We start from the raw sequence: 22,072 nt of genomic DNA on the forward strand, positions 1-22,072 counted from the left end.
AAATTATAATTCGAATAATGAAATCGGATTATGAGATTATGCGTATATAATCCATTGAAGAAACAAATTAAGAATTTGCATTGGTGAATGTCTAGCTTAAATTTATTTAGTATGTAAAAATAAAATTTAATAAAATTGAATTGATCTTCGTAATTTTAAATATTTTTAATACACCTTTTACTTCCACTCTTCTATTTGACTCGATCAAAGTTGACTCAAATCTTATGTTGGGAATTGAAGCAACTCAACTTGTTAAAAAATCCAAGTAATTAAGTGTGTAACATTATATTTCTAAGCATGAGTTCAAGTTTTACATTTAAATTCATACATAAACGAACTTTAGGTAACCTTCGGTTCATAGTTGGAATCGAAAACGGAATATCGGATTTCTCTCTCGTTTGGTTCAATCATAAAATCAAAATCGAAATTGTATTGTAGTGTTGGGTATATATAAACATAAAAATCAGAAACGAGTCTAATTTTAATTTTTTTTTTGTATATCATATTATTAATAAAATTTTATATTATATATTTTTATTGACGATATTATTATCTTATTTTAAGGTTATACATAATAATATAGTAAATAAATAATCATACCACAATTATCACAGTATCTATAATTTAATACTTTTCTATTACTTTGTATTAGTTATAATATAATATAAATATTAATAATAATGGTTAAAATATTTTATATTAAAAAGATTATTATATATCCGTATTTAATGATGTCATAATATTAATATTGTTTTATAGATTTATGTAGTATATATTTTATTATATATATAATATTGTATTATAATATATGTGTTTGCGTATATTTAATATACAATAGTATTCCTTTTTTTTTTTTTCTATATTATAGCATTATCAAATTTCATTATAACATATTTATAATTGATGATAACAATAAATATTTTATTTTATTTTTAAGATTACAAATACTAATATAATAAATAATCATACGATTCATACCACAAGTAGTTCTATTAATTTTTACATGCTATAATATTATTATATATAATAAAAAGTATTAATAATAATAGTTTAATAATTATATTAAAATATATAATAATATTTTAAATATTAATAATGATATCATAATATTAATATTATTTTTAAAATTTATCTAATATATATTGTATTATATTAATATAAATTATCATATTATAATAAATACTATGTTTTCAGTAATTAGGATTTGATTCCAAAGTAAACGCAGGTAAAAAGGAAAATCTCATTCTTATATGAAATGAAAATTAGAATAAGATTATCATAAAACAAACGTTAAAAATAGGAATCAACCATTCCAATTTCGATTTCTAGAATTAATTCCCAATTGCTAAACACCGTTTTAATATAATTTTATATTATAATTTATTCTAAAACCCTAAATGCATATCCCAAGCAAAATGTTTTAGAGTTTGGAGATAGGGCATTGAATTTTAATTTATGTAAATCGGATAAAAGTAATAAAATTTTATTAAATTTTACTCAAATTTATTGGAAGTCCCCACCTATTGCCTCAAACACATCCTAATGTATTTCTTTGATCTCATGTTAAATTTCATGTTGTTATCGGATCAAGAATTTGATGCGAGAAAAGAAAAATAAAAAAAAAATATCATTATTTGTTTCTACACCAAATAATATCATAGATAAAAAAAATATCTCAAGATGATTAAATATTTAAAAATAAAAGTTTATTTATTAATTCATCATTTTTTTTCTTCCTCATCTTTTTATGAAAAAAAAAAATAAGTCCACAATTTTTTTCCTTCTTAATATTTCTCAAATTGTAAACGAAATTATAATTTATTAAACTGGAAATACATACATATATATATATATAAGATCATGGAGGTCGCATCTCCATAGACACCAAGCTGTGCTCAGAAAATGAATTGGAATGAATTATAGCAGAGCGGCAGACTGAGCCAGAGTCTCTGCTCTGCGTTGCTGCAAATTGCAATGCGCGAGGGTGAGGGCGATTTCCCAAGTTGGGCAAATCACGCGAGGGAGACAGAGAGTATACGTAATGCTCTGTTGTGATATAGGAAGAAAACAGAGTCCCCTGTTCTGCCATTGGGTTTCCCATTCGGTGGTTGTGCCACCAACCCCGCACTCTCCATCTTCATCCCAAACACAGCTGTCCAAACCTTTAATCAATTTCCCCATAAAAAACGAACATAGAGGATGGGATCATTTGCGTCATGATTTCAGAGCTCCCCCATTTATCATAATTAAATGGAATTTTTAATTTTTAAACTTGTAAACTTCAAAATCCATTTATTATTTTTTTTTAAAAAAAAATTCCTAATTTTATAAAAATATTAATGTTGTGAAAAATATGTATGTTACCCTTATCTTCCACTCATTCATCTTCCACAACTTCCATTTTTTCATCCCAATAATTTTTTTGTTATCAATATTATCTTATCTTCCACTCATTCATCTTTATTTAATTTTCTACATCTTTTATAATATAATATCAGCACGATTATCTAACCAGCTGAGATATTTCTTTAAATCATATTTAATTTATTTCTTATTACTTTTACCCCACAAAAGTATAATGTTCTCCAAAAGAGAATATCTCCTTCAAAATTTTAAAAAATATCAATTTTCAGAAAAGATGGTCAAATAGTCATCCTAAAGAGTATATATTCAAATCTTTTGTCTATATATTTAATTTCCCGAAAAGATAGGTCTCCTAAAGAGGATATGTATCTAATCAACATAAGATATGGTAAATATTTACCTCCTGAAGATGATATATTTTTAATCTCTCAAAGAGATGTTAAATTCGATCTCCTGAAGAGATGAAACGCTTATCCTCCATATGAGTTAGTATATTTAACTTTCAGAAGATGTAGTAAATTATTACCTAATTTAATATTGTAAATTAGAATCATATTTAAGTTCCTAAAAGGTGGAAATAATATTATATTATTATCTCGATTTTATTTTAGTTTTTATATTTTATGTAACACCCCGATCCAACTTACAGCCCGGGTGTTACGGTAGTGATGTCTGTGTGCCTAATATATTTCTCAACAGATATATATACGCAGCGGAAAACATAAACATTCATCAACCTATTATCAGAGTTGTAATTGTCTGATAGATACATACAACTATTCCAACATCCATATACAATACTGTATGATACTCGACACATCCTCGAGTCTTACAACATTTTACAAGTTCTGAAAACCTATAACATAACCTACAAAATCGAGCTCGTGGAGACGCTCACTCAAAAATAGATCGCTACCTTACCCCAGTCCTTGCTAATCTCAACCTCGATAAGGACCTGAAGAGACAGTTTGTATGATAAGGTGAGACACCTCTCAGTAAAGGACGATTAAGCTAATAACAGTGTGTGACCAGCATGCTTTAAGTGTTTAACAAAAACATAAACATATATAATCATCGTTTCCGTAATTGTAAAATACGTAGCCCATTTTCATCATATGAACAGCCTATAACAACAATTACATAAATGTACAAATATGCAGGGTAGGACACACCCTCAAACTCTATACCATGTATAAATCCCCACAATCAAGGTTGACTGCCCTACTGTTTCAATACAGCCTAGGTACCCGATCAAGAGGCAAACTCACACTAAGACCGCCCCTACTGTCTCAATACAGTTTGGGTTCATATAGATCAAAAGTATGGTGCCCTCACTGGCAACTGATCCGTACCTACACTATTAGTCCCCAGGGTTCCTAAAGCATATCGTGCAATTTAAGCAATTTAAACGTTCTTTTGAAATCATTTCACAAAAAACATCATTACGTGAAATTCGGCCCGTAGCCGTCAAATAAACTTCCTGCATTTTCACAATAATTCTAGTATTTCACAACATCAACACCTGCCACACAGTTTTCCACATTCGAAAACAACCCGAAAGTAAATATAAACAATTAATATCACAATACGAGTTTTAAACAATGAAAACAAAATTTCCAACCGGTGAAAAGGTCCAGAATGACAAGTACAATATTCTAAAAATATAACATTTGAATTTAATCAGTTGGTTTTGAAAATAAAGCCAATTTATCGAACCAAGGCCTGGAAACCCTAAAATCGTCGTAACTCGATATCTAAAACTTATTTCAACATTTCAATTGATACATATTGTATAAATCACTGTATTAACATAACCCCCTTACTTGCATGTGAATCGGAGTACGAAACGACCTGGAACTCAAGCCCTAATTTTCCAAACCCCGAACCTAAACTATTCAAAATAATGGCATGAAAACCTCGAAACCTAATACTCGAAGAACAACACTTCTGTATAATCTCGTATACTACAGATGTACAGGACCAAAAGCAAAAACTAACCCTTACCTCGATTTTCGAGAAGAACTCAGAATTCTCCGAAATGAAATTCTCATCCGTAGAACCTGTAGAGATTCCTTCTGTAATCCACGTAGCGATGTCGGATTGTTGATTCTGGAAAAACACGGCTCGAAAATCTTAGAGAGAGAGGGAGAGTGGAGTCCGTGTCTAAAGAGAGAGAGAGAGAAAAAAAAAAGAGTGTTTATAAAGAAAAACCTAACTTAGCCTTTAAGTAAGATTACGTGCTTAAATTGCGTAATTAGGTGCTTTAATTCATGCATTACGAATTATATTTTTTATTTAAATGCCTAATTACTCTCAATATTCTAACATTGTGTTCTATTTATAAAATTTGGGTTTTATTGAGTAATTTATGAAACTTTGGTATTTTTTATTGTAGGGCAACTATTGGAAGCTAAAAACTTATGGTACTTTATAATCTGTACGTAACTTTCTTATAAGACCTCCGATTCAGGTGATTCAGGATGTCATAGAAACATAAGAAAATTCTCTACAATTTTCATGTTTTGTGTTTTGTGAAATATTGGTTGCATCAAGATCGAAATCAGACGTGAAGTTACCATATGCTGTTTTATGGAATATTTCAATAATTCTCCGTAATCTGGGTGTAACTTTCTCGTCCGAGCTCCGATCGAGACGATTTAAAATTATGGGGAAAGCTGAGAAATATTTATACAACTTTCATGTTTCAAACTTTGATAGTTACATGCTGTAGGAGGGTCGAAATTGGGTTTGAAAGTGGAGGGCAGATCGTGTACCTTTGAAAAAAGAAAAGAAAAGAAAAATAATAATAATAAAAATATTAAGGATGATGTCTGGGTGAGGAACAAAAGAAAAGGAAAGAAAGAAAAGGAAATAAATAAAGAAAAAAAAAAGGAAAGAAAAGGGGAAAAAAGGTGAAAAGTAAGGAGACATATTTTTTTAGGTTTTCTTATTGGGGAGCTGGGCAGAAGGTTGGAAGAAGGGGGCATGTGCTAGGAGGATATTTTTTGAAGGAATAGTGGAGTTTCTTTGGGAGGCCGCATACGCACAGGAAATATTTGGGGGAGCACGCGGATTGGAAGAGAAAAAAAAAGCCATCTTTTTGGTATTTTTCTTGGAGTCTCTGAGAGTTGGTGCTGCAAAGACACACACTAGGCCAGCAAAGGAGAGTTGGTGACACGCAGAAATTTAAAATTTTTTCGAAATCGGAAGGCAGCGAATAATGACAGTGCTTGAGGTGTTCGCGGTGCACGACGGCAGTGTTGCGAGTGTTTATTTTTCCCATACGCTCCAAATAGAAGAAAATATGGTCAAATCTGTTATGTTGAATTTAATTTTCGGAATGAACTAAATTTTTGCATTCTAGGAAAACAAGGTAACCAGTTTCGAACTATGCTTGCTTTTTGATGTTAATCTGAAGTAGTTTTCATTAATGTTTGTTTGAGTTATTCTGCGCTTAATGCTTTTAATTAACTAGCCATTAATTAAATGATATTAGTCTTGTGATTTGCTACCGAAAGGGGGCATTATAGGATAGATCTTGAATAATTCAACGTAGGTAAATATAGAGATCGAAAGACTTGTATGAACCTACTTAACTTTAAAAATCGAGGGTCTTATTACGTTCTTGTGTTATTAATTTGTATAATCTTATGTTAAATAATAAACAAGAATAGGTTGTGATTGACTATCAAAAAAGGCTTTTGGAAAAATTAGAGATTTGCTAACAAACAAAGAATACGAATTCGAATTGACTAGATGAGTAAAGCATAGTGAGAAATTAGGTGAAATCGGTTTCTTAGAAGTTTTCACCTTGAGTAATTTGATACGCAGCATCCAGTTTTAAATTCTCTTGAATAGTTTATTTAAAGTAACTTTGTTTAAATTTCGCAGTCTAAAATTATTAATTTTTCTAAATAAAATCAAGGTTATTATAAATTCGGTACTTGGTAAAATTAAGACTCCATTCCCTGAGGACGATACTCTACACATTACTATATTATAAAATTACGATACTATGCACTTGCAGTTTTGCACCGGTCAAGTTTTTGGCGCCGTTGCTGGGGCCAATATCGATACAAAGTAATCTTGGTTTTAATTTAGAATTTTATTTTTATATTTTTATTTATTTCTTTTTATTTTATTTTATTTTATTATTTTTTTCTGTATTTTGGTGTGTTTTTTATGTTGGATGCGCAGTGCTAGAACACGTGTCATTATTCCTTTTGATCCGAAAATTGAAAGAACGCTCAGAGTACTAAGAAAAAAGAGGGTACTAGCCATGGAGAATGGACAAAATAATGTGCAACCACGCTCCTTGAAGGATTATGTACGGCTAGTTGTGAATGACAACTATTCGGGTATCAGATGCTAGCCTATTAATGTCAATAATTTTGAGCTCAAACCCGCATTAATCAGCATGGTGTAGCAGGCCCAATTTAGTGGATCACCACTTGATGATCCCAATATCCATCTAGCGATGTTTCTGGAGATTTGTGATACTGTGAAGATCAATGGAGTTACTGAAGACTCCATTAGACTGAGATTATTCCCTTTCTCCTTGAGGGAAAAAGCTAGAGGTTGGCTACAGTTTCTACAACCGGGGAGTATCACTAGTTGGCAGGACATGGTAGGAAAATTTCTAACTAAATTCTTTCCACCTGCAAAAATAGCTCAACTCAGGAGTGAGATTAGTCAATTCAAGCAACATGATTTTGAATCACTCTATGAGGCATGGGAAAGGTATAAGGATTTGATTCGATGCTGCCCACAACATGGATTGCCAGATTGGTTGTAAATTCAAATGTTTTATAATGGGTTAAATGGGCAAACACAGACTTTAGTTGATGCTGCATCTGGGGGGGAACTTTGATGTCAAAGACACCTAAGGGTGCTACTACTCTTTTGGAAGAAATGGCCTCAAATAACTATCAATGGCCAACTGAAAGAATTATGGCTAAGAAAGTTACTGGAATTCATGAATTGGAGCCGTTTGCTACACTTTCAACTCAAGTCGCTTCTCCATCCCATCAGATTTCAACTTTGACAACTCAGAGGATACCACAAAGTGTAGAATATGTGGCAGCTACAAGTAGGATAGATCCGAGCAATGGAGCGAGTCAAGAACAGGTTCAATACATCAACAATCGGAGCTACAATTATCGTGGTGATCCTTTGCCACAATATTACCATCCAGGGCTTCGAAATCATGAGAATTTGTCTTATGGAAATACAAGGAATGTGTTGCAACCTCCTCCAGGATTTGATAGTCATCAAGGTGAGAAGAAGATGTCACTTGAGGATGCCATGATATCATTTGTTGAGGAGACAAAAACAAGGTTTAAAAATACAGATGCACGGCTGGATAACATTGAGACTCATTGTAACAACATGGAGCCGCCATAAAGAATCTTGAAACGCAAATTGGGCAACTAGCCACGACCATCAATACCCAACAGAGAGGAACTTTTTCTAACACAAAAGTGAATCCTAAGGAACAATGCAAGGCCATCACACTTAGGAGTGGAAGAGAAATTAAGAAGTCGCCAACAAAGGAAACCATGTCCACACCTACAAATGAAAATAATGGCCGAAGCAAGAATAAAGGGGAAGAAGAGGAGATTGTGGATGATACACCAGGAGAGACTGACACGCAACCAGCAATTTCATTTCCTGAAAATCCTCATATTCTCTCTACTCCACTTCCTTATCCTCAATGTTTTCAAAAGAAAAAAATTAGATAAGCAATTTTCTAACTTTTTGGATATTTTTAAGGAAATTCACATAAATATTCCTTTTGCAGATGCCTTGGAACAAATGCCAAATTATGTCAAATTCTTGAAGGACATCATTTCCAAGAAAAGAAGGTTGGAGGAGTTCGAAACAGTGAAGCTTACTGAGGAGTGTAGTGCTATTCTCGAAAAGAAATTGCCTCAAAAATTAAAAGATCCAGGGAGTTTTACTTTGCCTTACACTATTGGAAATTCATTTTTTGATAAAATTTTATATGATCTTGGTGCTAGCATTAATCTTATGCCACTTTCTGTTTGCAGGAAAATGGGACTTGGAGAGATGAAACAAATAATCATTTCTTTGCAACTAGCAAACCGATCCATCAAGTATCCACATGGAATCACAGAAGACGTATTGGTAAAGGTGTACAGATTCATTTTTCCTGCTTATTTTGTGGTGTTAGATATCGAGGAAAACTAATAAGTTCCACTAATTCTTGGCCACTAGAAGGGCTTTATTTGATGTTCAAAAGGGTGAGTTAACATTAAGAGTGGACACGGAAGAGGTTAGGTTCAACATCTACCAAGACATAAGATTCCCAGAAGATCCAAGTACTTGCTTTCGAGTAGATGTCATTCGGCAAGGTGTAGAAAAAGTCTTTCACAAAGATGTACCAACTGATCACCTAGAACGATCCTTGCAGCAAATTACAACACAGCAGCGTGTGGGGAGGCTAGAACCTTTGGTAGCAAAGATGGATTCTATAATCTCTAAAGAAAAGATGCAGCAACCTATATCTCCAGAGTTGAAACAATTCCCTGAGCATCTTCGCTATGCGTTCTTAGGTGATGCGTATGAAAATGCAAAAATCTACAAAGAGACGAAGAAGTGGCATGAAAAACAAATTCTTAGGCGTGAGTTTGCTCCAAGACAACAGGTTATACTCTTCAACTCACGATTAAAACTCTTTCCAAGTAAGTTAAGGTCAATATGGATAGGTCCTTATACAATTAACAAAGTTTTCCCTTTTGGAGCAATAGACTTGAAGGACAAGATAGGGAAAATATTCAAAGTTAATGGTCAGAAACTGAAGCACTACTGTGGAGAACAAATGGAGAGGAACTGTGCATTTATTCCTCTTGGAGATCCTGGTTGATGAAGATTGAAACATCTAGCTGGAGACGTTAAAACAAGCGCTTATGGGAGGCAACCCAAAGAGTTTTTATTTTTTTTATTTCTCTTATCTCTATTACTTTGCTTATTTATCTATTCACTTTTGAATAATTTAGATTTTTTATGCAGGTTTATTTGACACGAGTACAGAGCTGAAAATTTAATTCCTCAACGGATTCACCAAGAAGTTAGGGAAGTTTCTTTCTTTTCTTCAATCTTCCTTATCTTTGAATAACATTGAAAAAAAAAATGTGAATATGGAAGATTAGGCCAAGAGTGACACTACTTATGCTCTTCACATACTTGCATATAACCTAGGAGTACACACTTGGGTCATTTATGTGTAGTTTGTCTTTATATGGCTAAACTAGGAACTATAACTAATTGAAGGTTGATTGGTAGTTTAATTGTGTTAATCTGACTATGTAAACTCTTGTACATGGTATCTCTTGAGGCTAAAAAATACACGTTCACGTGACTTGTAGCACTTAGGGTTCCTTATGAACACTAAGAGAGTGCCCGTGGCGACTTTGACACCTTGTGAGGTAGTGTTAAGCCATTTATCATTTTTTTGAGTTTTTTATGTCAACTCAGAGTTCATGAAACTCAACTTTCCCTATTTTTTTCTGGATATTCTTTACACACTAGTCTTGGGTTTTGACTTGCTAGCCTAGAGGTGACATCTAGTGGGGAGATAGAAAACCTAGGTCTTGTAGCCTACTTAAGATGTGAAGGCTGAGTCACCCCTAGAAATAAACTTATTTCATGGACTCTTGTTCGATCTTAATGCACATGGGTGGTATGAAAACAACAAAAGAAGTGTTATGATTGTCCTAATTGACCATGAAAAGAAAGAAATTGAAAAATGAGCAGAAGAAAGAAAAAGAGAAATAGGAATACCCCAGAAGAGGTGAAAGATTAATACCTGCTCTACATAACTACAACAAAAGTCAGGGACATGACACATGTTCTCCACATATGAAAACTCTTCACTCGCCTAATGCCTCAGATGTATTCACGCCTGGTTTGTCAATAAGTTGATCTAGGGTGGTCTTGGTTGGATATGGCGAGTAGGTGAGAATATGCTAGGGTGAAGGACCTAACACCTCGTAAATAGGTTGGATCATTTTCAGACTAGTCCACTTTGTACATTTAGCATTTGTTCCTTGTAATATGTGCGATGTTTGATCATGACACTCCCCCTCACATACGACGAGTGAAACCATCATTTTTGAGTGTTTTTTGAGGGTATATCAGTTAGACCGAGTCAAAGCGACAGTTCTATAGGTGACCACGAATCTCCTGGGTGTAACGAGTGATACACATTAGACATGCTTCAAGATTTCACCTATTTATACTCGAGTTTATATGACTACATTAACTCTTAATTGTGATTGCTGGTTAATCTTATATGAGTATAATGTGCTTAATGACTATATAATGATGAAACTTACATGAATGACTTATTTCGGAGTTGCGTGAATTGGGTATGAATAAGTTTGTGTATAATTTGGTGATAATCCTGTATGTGAAAGGGTATGGTTGTGTTGCATGTACATTCATTCAATGAAATTGGTATGACACCACCCTGAATTGCATTCACGTTATTTGTTAGGGGCTAGCAAAACTTTAGTTGGGGGGTGTGATTACGCGCTTAAATTGTGTAATTAGGTGCTTTAATTCATGCATTACGAATTATATTTTTTATTTAAATGCCTAATTACTCTCAATATTCTAACATTGTATTCTATTTATAAAATTTGGGTTTTATTGAGTAATTTATGAAATTTTGGTATTTTTTATTGCAGGACAACTATTGGAAGCTAAAAACCAACGGTACTTTGTAATATGTGCGCAACTCTCTCATCCAACCTCCGATTCAAATGATTCATAATGCCATAGAAAGATAATAAAACTCTCTACAATTTTCATGTTTTACATTTTGTGAAATATTGGCTGCATCAAGGTCGAAATTAGATGTGAGTTTATCATATGCTGTTTTATGGACTATTTTGACAATTCTCCGTAATTTGGGTGTAACTTTCTCATTTGAGATCCAAGAGATGATTCAAAATTCTGGGGAAATCTAAGAAAGAGTTATACAACTTTCATGTTTCGAGTTTTGATAGTTACATGCTATAGGAGGGTCGAAATTGGACTTGAAAGTGGAGGGCAGACCGTGTACCTTTGAAAAAAGAAAAGAAAAAAAAATATTAAGGATGATGTCTGGGTGAGGAACAAAAGAAAGGAAAGAAAGAAAAGGAAAGAAAGAAATGAAAAGAAAGGAAAGAAAAGGGAAAAAAAAAAGTGAAAAGTAAAGAGACATATTTTTTTAGGTTTTCTTATTGGGGAGCCGAGCAAAAGGTTGGAAGAGGGGGGCATGCGCTAGGAGGATATTTTTTGAAGGAACAAAGGGGTTTTTTTGGGAGGCCGCATATGCACAGGAAATCTTTGCCGGAGCACACAGATTGGAAGAGAAAAAAAAAAGCCATTTTTTGGTATTTTTCTTGGAGTCTCTAAGAGTTGGTGCTGCGAAGACACACACTAGGCCAGCAAAGGAGAGATGGCGACATGCAAAAATTTAAAATCTTTTCGAAATTGGAAAGCGGCAAATAACGGCAGTGCTCGGGGTGTTCGCGGTGCGCGACGGCGGTGCTGCGAGTATTGATTTTTGCCATACGCTCCAAATAGAAGAAAATATGGTCAAATCTGTTATGTTGAATTTAATTTTCGGAATGAACTAAATTTTTGTATTCTAAGAAAATGATGTAACCAGTTTTGAACTATGCTTGCTCTTTGATGCTAATTTGAAGTAGTTTTCATTAATGTTTGTTTGAGTTATTTTGCGCTTAATACTTTTAATTAACTAGCCATTAATTAAATGATATTAGTCTTGTGATTTGCTACCGAAAGGGGGGATTATAGGATAGATCTTGGATAATTCAGCATAGGTAAATATAAAGATCGAAAGACTTGTACGAACCTACGTAGCATTAAAAATCGAGGGTCTTATTACGTTCATGCGTTATTAATTTGTATAATCGTATGTTAAATAATAAACAAGAATAGGTTCTAATTAACTATCGAAAGAGGCTTTTGGAAAAATTAGAGATTTGCTAACAAACAGAGAATATGAATTCGAATTGGCTAGATGAGTAAAGCATAGTGAGAAATTAGGTGAAATCGGTTTCCTAGAAGTTTTCACCATCAGTAATTTGTTACGCGGCATCCAGTTTTAAACTCTCTTGAATAGTTTATTTAAAGTAGCTTTGTTTAAGACTCCATTTTGCTGAGGACGATACTCTACACATCATTATATTATAAAATTACGATACTGTGCACTTACAGTTTCGCATCGATCAAAGTAATCAAAATAAATATCTCCTCCAAGATATTTATATATAAATATCCCAAAATATCTCCTTTCAATATATCTTCTCCAAAATATCTCTTTATTTATTTTATATATATATATATATATATATATATTTGATCGGGTTACTACAGTCTCTCCTCCTTATAAAATTTCGTTCTCGAAATTTGCTAACTGTTCCTATCACATCGTCTGAACTCTAACTGCTCTGTCTCTAGGAAGAGCCGGCGGCCACCCATATTGCAGCCATGTCCCAAATTTATTACCTACCCTCACTTATGGCATAGGAATACCGTGGTTACATACAATAGTCTCGGAAGCTCACATTACATATACAAACTCTCCTAGAGACAATCCACATACCCTTACCATAAGCAAAATGGGATACACTCACATATCTACATTACCTGTCTAACTCTGAACATCTCTGAATAGTTAAGGATACTTCTGACGTATCTTGGCCTCTAATTCCCAAGAAACCTCCTCAACCGCGTGGTTACGCCATAGCACATTCACCAATGGTATCTACTTGGTACACAGCTTTTGTATCTTCTGATCCAAAATCTGAACTGGTACCTTACCATAAGCTAGCACTTCACTGATCTCTAAGGACTCATAACTGATCACGTGCAACAGATTTGGCACGTACTTCCTCAACACCGAAACGTGAAACTCATCATGCACCCTAGATAAGGTCGGGGGTAAGGCTACCCGATAAGTAACTGGACCTATCCTCTCCAGGATCTCGAACAGCCCAATGTACTGAGGACTCAACTTGCCTTTCCTCCTAAACCTCATCACTCCTTTCGTAGGAGCAATTTTCAGAAATACCATATCTCCGATATCAAATTTCAATTCTCGTCGGTGAGTATCGGCATAACTTTTATGCCGACTCTGAGCTGATCTAATCCTTTTTTTTGTAAGCTCGACCTTCACATAGGTCTGCTGAACCTCCCAAAATCTTCCGCTCACCTACCTCATCCCAGTACAATGGAAATCGACACCTACGATCATACAAAACCTCATTTAGTGCCATCTCAATACTAGACTGGTAGTTGTTGTTATAAGTCAATTCTACAAGCGGTAGATATCAGATCCAACTGTTACCAAAATCCAACACGCATTCTCGCAGCATATCCTCCAAAATCTAAATCGTCCTTTCAGACTGCCCATCCGTTTGCGAGTGAAATACTGTGTTGAACGTGAGTTGTGACCCCAAGGCATCTTGCAACCCCTTCTAGAACCGATGTAAGAACTCGAACTGAGAATTTTGAATTAAATAAATAAGAAAAGGGAAGGAATTTAAAAGGGGAAAATCAGCAGGGCTTGTCGACGAGGCTCCTTTTCTCGTCAATGAAGTCCCTTGTCTAGCTCGGTGACGAAATTCATAGGTTCGTCAACGAGTGGATGCCAAGAGATTTTGGGAATTCTGAAATCTCAGGCTCGTCAACGAGGCCAACTCCATCATCAATGAACTCCCTTCTTATGCTCGTCGACAAGGACGCCATCTCATCAACGAGTCTGACCAGGTCAAAGGGGTTATAAATATCTATTCATTTCTTTATTGCTAGGTAAACTAAAATCCTCTCTCTCTCTCTCTCTCTCTCTCTCTCTAGAACTCGAACCACTCTCTCTCTCCCTCTCTAGGGTTTCGAGTCTTCTGTTACCCGAATCAATGATCTGACGTTACCATGTGGATTAGGAGGGGAATCTCTACATTTATAGCGAATCGAAATTTTGTTTCGAGGATTTTCGAGTTTTATCGCAAAATCGAGGTAAGAGTCCGATTTCGTTTTTTATTTGGTAGATCTATAGTAGTTGTGAATATATTGAAGTATTGTTCTTTAATTTTTAAGTTTTGGGGATCCCGTGTCGTTGTTTGGACCAATTAGTTTCGTGTTTCGTTTTTTGGGGAAAGGTAAGGGGTTTCTGTTTATATCAGTTGTTTTCGTAATCTGAATCGGTAAAATTGTAGTTTACGATTCTATGGATATTTTGGTTACTTATTTGGAAATATCTATTGAGTGAAATTACGAAATTTTTGGTTTACAATTTTTAGGAAAATTGAGGGTTCGGGTATCATCTCTGTTTCGGTTGGAAAACTTTATATTGGTATAGAATGTGATATGGAGATGATCGTACCTTTGATTGTTTTAAATTGTATTTCTGGAATACCTGATATGTGATTATGTGTTTACCCAAATAAGTGTGGAATGAGATAATGAATTTGAGTGATGTATTTTATGGAAAAGTGTGTCAGTTAACTACCATAGGTTGTATGTATTTGAAATGATATATAGGAATGTGAGTTCCAAAATGTTCCAGGTTTTGTGAAAATGCCGAGTCGGGATAATACCGATGGAGATATATCGAAGTGGGTTGGATTAAAATGCCATAGGCTGAGATATTGAACCGAGTCAGAACAAGACCGTAGGCTCTGATGTTCAGCTTTTTCCGAAGAGTGTGCAATACCACTAGATCGGCCAAATTTTACCGAAGGGTGTGAAAACACCAAATCTGCACTGGTTCAACAATGTGGGGGATTATGCTATGCCAAGTTACCGGGGGCACCGACTTTTGCCGAAGGGTGTGAAATACCACCAGAAATTCTGGCTTTTGTTAAAGGGTGTGAAATACCACTAGACAGTCTGGCTTAAGTCGAAGGGTGTGACGACACTAGATCATATTGCTTTGTATCGTATGTATACTAGAACTATATTTGTGAAAATACTGGTATTGTGAAACGTATGTTTACTGTTGAAATAACACTTATGTATCCACAAACTGATATAACTTGTTTCTCCCTTACTGAGAGGTGTCTCACCCCTATAATGCAAATATTTTTTAGGTCCTTTGAGTAGCTGACACTAGCGTCCAAGCGGTTCAGGAGCGTGGTGGTTGGTTAGCTATGTTAAGGTACTTGTGTAAGTACTGGTCCTTTGCCGGGTAGTCATTTTGGGTTATGTAGACACCTGGGGTATGTTATGTATTTTGGGGAACTAGATCCTGTTTTGTATAGACTCTAGTATGGTTTTATAAATGTATTAGGTTGAATTTTTCACTGCGTATATACCGTGTATGTGATGATGGATAGGATATACGTGAACCCTATGGGATCGGACCCTTATATTGCATAATATCATGGATGATGTATGATACAAGGACAGGTTAGGTTACTAAATCACACCCTGGAACCCATTTTCGGGTTCGAGGCATGACAACTTGGTATCAGAGTTAACCAGATTATTAGGTCTTGTAGACTTGGTTATGCATGATTTTGTGAACATGGCAGAGTATAAGATGTAGGGAATGGGTAGAGTAGGTCGAGGGTTGTCTTGTATCAAAGCAGGCTGGATTAAAACGCCATAGGCTGAGATATTGAACCAAGTCAGAATAAGACCATAGGCTTTGATGTCTAGCTTTTGCAGAAGAGTGCGCAATACCACTAGATCGATCATTTTTTACTGAAGGGTGTGAAAACACTAGATCAGCACTGGTTCAACGTTGTGGGGGCTTATGCTATGCTAGGTTACCGGAGGCACCGGCTTTTGCCGAAGGGTGTGAAATACCACGAGAAAGTCCGGCTTTTGTTGAAGGGTGTGAAATACCACTAGACAGTCCAGCTTAAGCCAAAGGGTGTGATGACACCAGATCGTATTGCTTTGTATCGTATGTATACTAGAACTATATTTGTGAAAATAATGGTATTGTGAAATGTATGTTTACTGTTGAAATAACACTCATGTATCCACACACTAATATAAATTTTTTCTCCCTTATTAAGAGATGTCTCACCCCCTATCATACAAATATTTTCCAAGTCCTTTGAGTAGCCGACACTAGCGTCCTAGTAGTTCAAGAACGTGGTGGTTGGTTAGCTGTGTTGAAGTACTTGTGTAAGTACTGGTCCTTTGTCGGGTAGTCATTTTAGGTTATGTAAACACCCGAGTATGTTATGTATTTTGGGGAACTAGATCCTGTTTTGTATAGACTCTGGTATGGTTTTATAAATGTATTAGGATGAATTTTTCGCTGCGTATATACTGTATATGTGATGATGGATAGGGTATACGTGAACCCTATGGGGTCGGACCCTTATATTGCATAGTATCATGGATTTTGTATGATAGAGGGACAAGTTAGGTTACTAAATCACACCTTGGAGTTCATTTCCGAGTTCGGGGCATGACAACTTGGTGTCAGAGCTAACCAAATTGTTAAGTTTTGTAGACTTGGTTAGGCATGATTTTGTGAACATGTCAGAGTATAAGATGTAGGGAATGGGTAGAGTAGGTCGAGGGTTGTCTTGCATCAAAGCGGGCCATATAAAAACACCGTAGGCTGAGATATTTAACCAAGTCAGAATAAAATTGTAGGCTTTGATGTTCGGCTTTTGCCAAAGAGTGGCAATACCACTAGATCGCCTAGTTTTTTACCGAAGGGTGTGAAAACACCATATCTGCACCGGTTCAACGATGTGGGGGATTATGCTATGCCAGGTTACCGAGGGCACCGACTTTTACCAAAGGGTGTGAAATACCACCAGAAAGTCCAGCTTTTGCCAAAGGGTGTGAAATACCACTAAACAATCCAGCTTAAGTCGAAGGGTGTAATGACACCAGATCGTATTGCTTTGTATCGTATGTATACTGGAAATAACACTCATGTATCAACACACTGATATAACCTGTTTCTCCCTTACTAAGAGGTGTCTCGCCCCTATTATACAAATATTTTTCAGGTCCTTTGAGTAGCCGACACTAGCGTCCTAACGGTTCAAGAGCATGGTGGTTGGTTAGCTGTGTTGAGGTACTTATGTAAGTACTGGTCCTTTTCCAGGTAGTCATTTTGGGTTGTGTAGACACTCAAGGTATGTTATGTATTTTGGGGAACTAGATCCTGTTTTGTATAGACTCTGGTATGGTTTTATAAATGTATTAGGTTGAATTTTTTGCTGCGTATATACCGTGTATGTGATGATGGATAGGGTATACATGAACCCTACGGGGTCAGACCCTTATATTGCATAGTATCATGGATGTTGTATGATACAGGGATAGGTTAGGTTATTAAATCACACCTTGGAGCCCATTCGGGTTCGGGGCATGACAACTTGGTATCAGAACTAACCAAATTGTTAGGTCTTGTAGACTTGGTTAGGCATGATTTTGTGAACATGGTAGAGTATATGTTAGCTTTAGCGTGATCCCAAGAGGGGGGGTGAATTGGTATTTTTAAATTTTATCTTCTAGGTATTCCTCCTAACAGCAGTATGTTCACAAGCCTAGGGTCAATCTAGTGCAAATAATGTAAATATACCAGAAATTAAATAAAGCAGTTTAAACAATCATACACGCACCAGAAAGCAGTAAAGAGAAGATGACACGCAGATATGTTATCGAGGTTCGGCCAACTGCCTGCGTCCCTGCCTTGGCTAACCAGCACAAGGATTATCACAATACCTTGCTCACTTAAACGGGTGGAGCGGCACCTATACAAACCAAGTCAAATTACCACAGGACTGACCTCAACCTTTACACCAATCCTTACCGGGCTGGATTACCACCCCCTCAGGCCACGCCTGAAATCTCTCAGATATACAATCAAAGGTACAATACAAGAGTGCTTTCACGTAAAGCAGATTTGTACCAAAAATGCGCACAAACACAAAGCACCACAGATGATTTAATAATGTAAGCTCTATGTGGTCTAAATATGTCAACTCTCAACAATGTTTTCTATTAGTGTAGTACGCACGTAAGAGTGTCAATAATAATCTGTGTATTCTAGAATGTCCAAACAAACGTGTTCACACAAAGTATTAAACAAGCCTCAATAATATCACTCAATAGAATGTGTCAATCCCGTGAATATATATATATATATATATATATATATATATATATATATATGCTTGGTCTACAAGATATAAGTAATCTTTGTATTTCAGCAAATGATATAAATTTGAATGGATATTGCTACAAAGATTAATATAACACACACAAATACCTTTTCACAAATATATCAATATGAACACCACAAGATATTCGAATAAGTTTGAAAGTATTTTTGCAAGCCCCAAACAAATACGAACTTCCTAAGTTATTGCAATGAGAATGCAATACTTGGGAAGTCACCACAAGTCTTTCTTAGGGTAGGCTTATTGGCAAAGCCTCCTAAGAAAACTTAGGTTATGCTCTCAAAAAGGATCGATTCAAATATGCAACAAATAAGAGAGCAAACCTCTAAGCAATAATACTCAATACACTTACAAATGATTTAGATAGATGAAGAAGGTAAGCTTGAGTAGGTTTCAAAAGGAGTATGAGTAATGAGAAGCAAAAATAAGTATTTTGGCTTGAGAGAGATTTTCTTAATCTTTTTGCTAATCAGTGCTTAATCCACCAAATGAAGGAGTATATATAGACATACTGAAAATTTTGACCGTTGGGGACTTATTAGGGATTATTGGAAAAGTTTAATGACACTCAAGAAAATTTAACCCTGTTTAAAAAATTATTAACCGCGATAAAAATATGAGCAACCCGAGAGGTCCGGTCAACCAAAAATGGTTCAGTCGACCAGGACTCAAATGGCTCGGTCGACCAGGGGCATTTTGAACTGAGTGGTCGGTCGACCGAGGAAGGGCGATTTTCCAAAATTTAGAGGTTCGGTTGACCGGGGCATTTTGAACTACATGGTTCGGTCAACCAGACTGCTGGAAATCTTCCCGAGACCCTTCAGTCGACCAGGTAGTTGGAGTACAAATTTGGTCGATTGATCGGGAGGCCAAAATGTTGACTCCCAGGTGGTTCGGTCGACCGGGGTCAAATGAACTATAAGGGCTCGGTCGATCGGGCCTTGGTCAAACTGTTGACCCAGGGCCAGTTTGGTCGACCAGGACCTTTTGAACTACAGGTTTCGGTCAACCGAAAGTGCACCAAGTGTGCATTTTGGTCCCGTATTGAGCCAAACAATTCCTATTCAAGTGCCTAACAAAGGTACACCCTAAGGTCTTTCTAAGATCCTGTCTCATTCATGGTTTGGTGTGAGCTTACAAAATAAATCATGCATGTGATGTGTGTGCTTATTACAAACCGAAAACCTTAATTACTATTACAGACAAATTTCACTGAAAATTATTACAATTAAGAGTATGAAATTGTCTTCAAGCTTTGAGCTTTCACGTGCCACTGAAGATATGCTAATATGAATCTGCACATGAACTAGATATTTATTAAATACAATTGTATTTGTCATTATCAAAACCAGGGTGTGACCTATAAGGTCAACAGTATAAGATGTAGGAAATGGGTAAAGTAGGTCGAGGGTTGTCTTGTAGCTAGACAGGGACTCATTGGCGGTGTTTTGTGTTTTTCCTAAAATGACAATTTCAGTAAAATCACGGCAAACCATTAATGGTTTCGTGTTTGTACGGTAGGTCAGACCTAGGCCTAAGAGTCTAGAGTTTAACATGATTATTCTGCAATGTTTGTGTTAATTGTGCTTTGATATAGGAATGCTAATCTATTCCTATACTATTTTCAATATAGAGCCTAAAGATAGCAACTGAGATAGTAGTTTGGAGGGGACAGCGAGTGAAGGGTCACCTTTCGTGCCTCAGGATTTGATTAGGCATATTATGTGAGAGATTGGGTGAAGTGTTAGGGGACGGGAGCGTCCACCTATAGCTATGAATTGCACCATTGAGAAGTTCACCCGCAGGTATCCTCCGACGTTTACTAAAGGGTCTAACCCGATTGTAGTAGAGAACTGGGTGCAAAAGATAGAAAAGATACTAAAAGTTCTACATTGCACCAATGAGCAGAAAGTTCTCTATACTACATTTCAGCTAGCAGGAGAATCTAAGAGGTGGTGGGTGGCTATGAATCTGCTTGAGGAGTAGAGAGTCGATTCACTTAGGATAACGTGGGACCATTTTAAGGAGGTGTTCTTCGAGAGATACTTCCCGGCTTTCGTCTATGACACAAAGGCAGATGAGTTCTCAAGTCTGACTTAGGGGATCCTGACAATGCAGAGTTACGCAGCTAAATACATCGAGCTATCTCGCTTTGCGCCATGTATGATTTTGATTGAGTACGAAAAGGCTCAAAGTTTCGAGAAAGGTCTGAGGAAAGACATTCGTAGATTGATAGGAATGTTGCAAATTCGGGAGTTTTCTGTTCTAGTGGAGAAATCTGCTGTAGTTGAGGCTGGTCTCTGGGAGAATGAGGTGGCACAGGATCAGAAGAAAAGGTCGATATCTTCTGGTTCTCAGACTGGTTCCAGACAGGGACAGTGGAAGAAGAAGAACTATGGTTCAGGAAATCGCTAGAATACGAAATGTCAAGGTCCGCAGGGGGATCCATCTCGTGTGGGTTGTGCCAAGTTTCGCAAGCAGCATGATGGGGAGTGCCAGCCATTCATGGGTAACTGTTACCGCTATGGCAAACCGAGCCATGCATCCAGAAACTGTCCTACACTGATGACTAGTACTGCAGCACCAAGTCAGAACCAGGGACAGAACCAGGTGCCACGCACAGCTCAGGTGAGAGTGTACTCACTTACTTCAGCGAATGCTGAACATGCTGGTAATGTGGTGACAGGTACCATGTTAATACTTTCAAATAAAGTTGTTGCTTTATTCGATTCAGGAGCAACCCACTCCTTTATATCTGCGAATTTTTGTGAAAATATATGGGGCAAGAACCCAAGTAATGGATAAGGGGTTGCCTGTGGCTACACCTTTTAGAAGTGTATTTATCTATAGGAAGATGTTAGAGAACTGCCTAGTGGTAATTCAGGGAAAGTTGCTGCCGGGAATCTGGTAGTATACAACATATACGGGTTTGATGTTATACAAGGGACGGATTGATTGTCTTCCAGTTTTGCAGTGATTGACTGTCGTAGGAAAGTGGTGGTGTTCAGACCTCCTGAGGCGCAAGAATATGAGTTTGTAGGATCGTGTGTGCATTTGACGCTACAGATTTCGTCGGCTATGTAGGCGAGAAGGTTACTCTTAGACGACTGTTAGGGGTACCTAGCTTGTGTAAAGGAACCACCTTGAGATGATCTGAAACTCGAAGATATCTGAGTGGTTAACGAATTTTTGGATGTATTCTTAGACGACTTACCCAGTTTACCTCTTGATCGTGAGGTGGAGTTCTCTATTGAATTGCTGCCAGGAAAGGCACCGATTTTTAAAGCTCCATACTGGATGGCTTCAACTGAACTTAGAGATTTGAAGGAGCAGTTGCAGGAATTACTGGATAAGGGCTTTATTCGACCTAGTGTTTCATCCTGGGGAGCTCTAGTATTGTTCGTGAAGAAGAAGGACGGGTCAATGAAATGTGCATTAATTACCGTGAGATCAACAGGGTAACAGTGAAGAACCGATACCCATTACCTCGTATAGATGATCTGTTTGACTAG

The 22,072-nt window shown here is 36.3% G+C and overlaps 1 protein-coding gene and 1 non-coding gene across 2 annotated transcripts; one reads left to right on the forward strand and one right to left on the reverse strand.

Moving 5' to 3' along the window:
- Positions 1 to 7,036: 7,036 nt before the first annotated feature.
- LOC131158965 (small nucleolar RNA R71) lies at positions 7,037 to 7,143 on the reverse strand. Its single transcript, XR_009137582.1, has one exon. It is a non-coding gene; the product is annotated as a small nucleolar RNA R71 (small nucleolar RNA).
- A 13,529-nt stretch (positions 7,144 to 20,672) lies between these two features.
- LOC131158462 (uncharacterized) lies at positions 20,673 to 21,577 on the forward strand. Its single transcript, XM_058113331.1, has 4 exons — positions 20,673 to 20,922; positions 20,992 to 21,188; positions 21,411 to 21,467; positions 21,551 to 21,577. Exons 1-4 carry the CDS (start codon positions 20,673 to 20,675, stop codon positions 21,575 to 21,577), a joined length of 531 nt encoding a protein of 176 aa, XP_057969314.1.
- Positions 21,578 to 22,072: the final 495 nt, after the last annotated feature.

This window comes from Malania oleifera, chromosome 6, assembly GCF_029873635.1.
Source record: "Malania oleifera isolate guangnan ecotype guangnan chromosome 6, ASM2987363v1, whole genome shotgun sequence".
NCBI lineage: Eukaryota > Viridiplantae > Streptophyta > Magnoliopsida > Santalales > Ximeniaceae > Malania > Malania oleifera.

What these genes read in the sequence shown, in the direction of transcription:
- LOC131158462 (XM_058113331.1), top strand. Translation starts at nt 20,673, where the DNA reads ATGCAGAGTTACGCAGCTAAATACATCGAGCTATCTCGCTTTGCGCCA. An exon ending in AGGTGCCACGCACAGCTCAG is followed by an intron (nt 21,189 to 21,410) that starts GTGAGAGTGTAC and finishes ATTTATCTATAG; the next exon opens with GAAGATGTTAGAGAACTGCC. An exon ending in AAGTTGCTGCCGGGAATCTG is followed by an intron (nt 21,468 to 21,550) that starts GTAGTATACAAC and finishes TGACTGTCGTAG; the next exon opens with GAAAGTGGTGGTGTTCAGAC.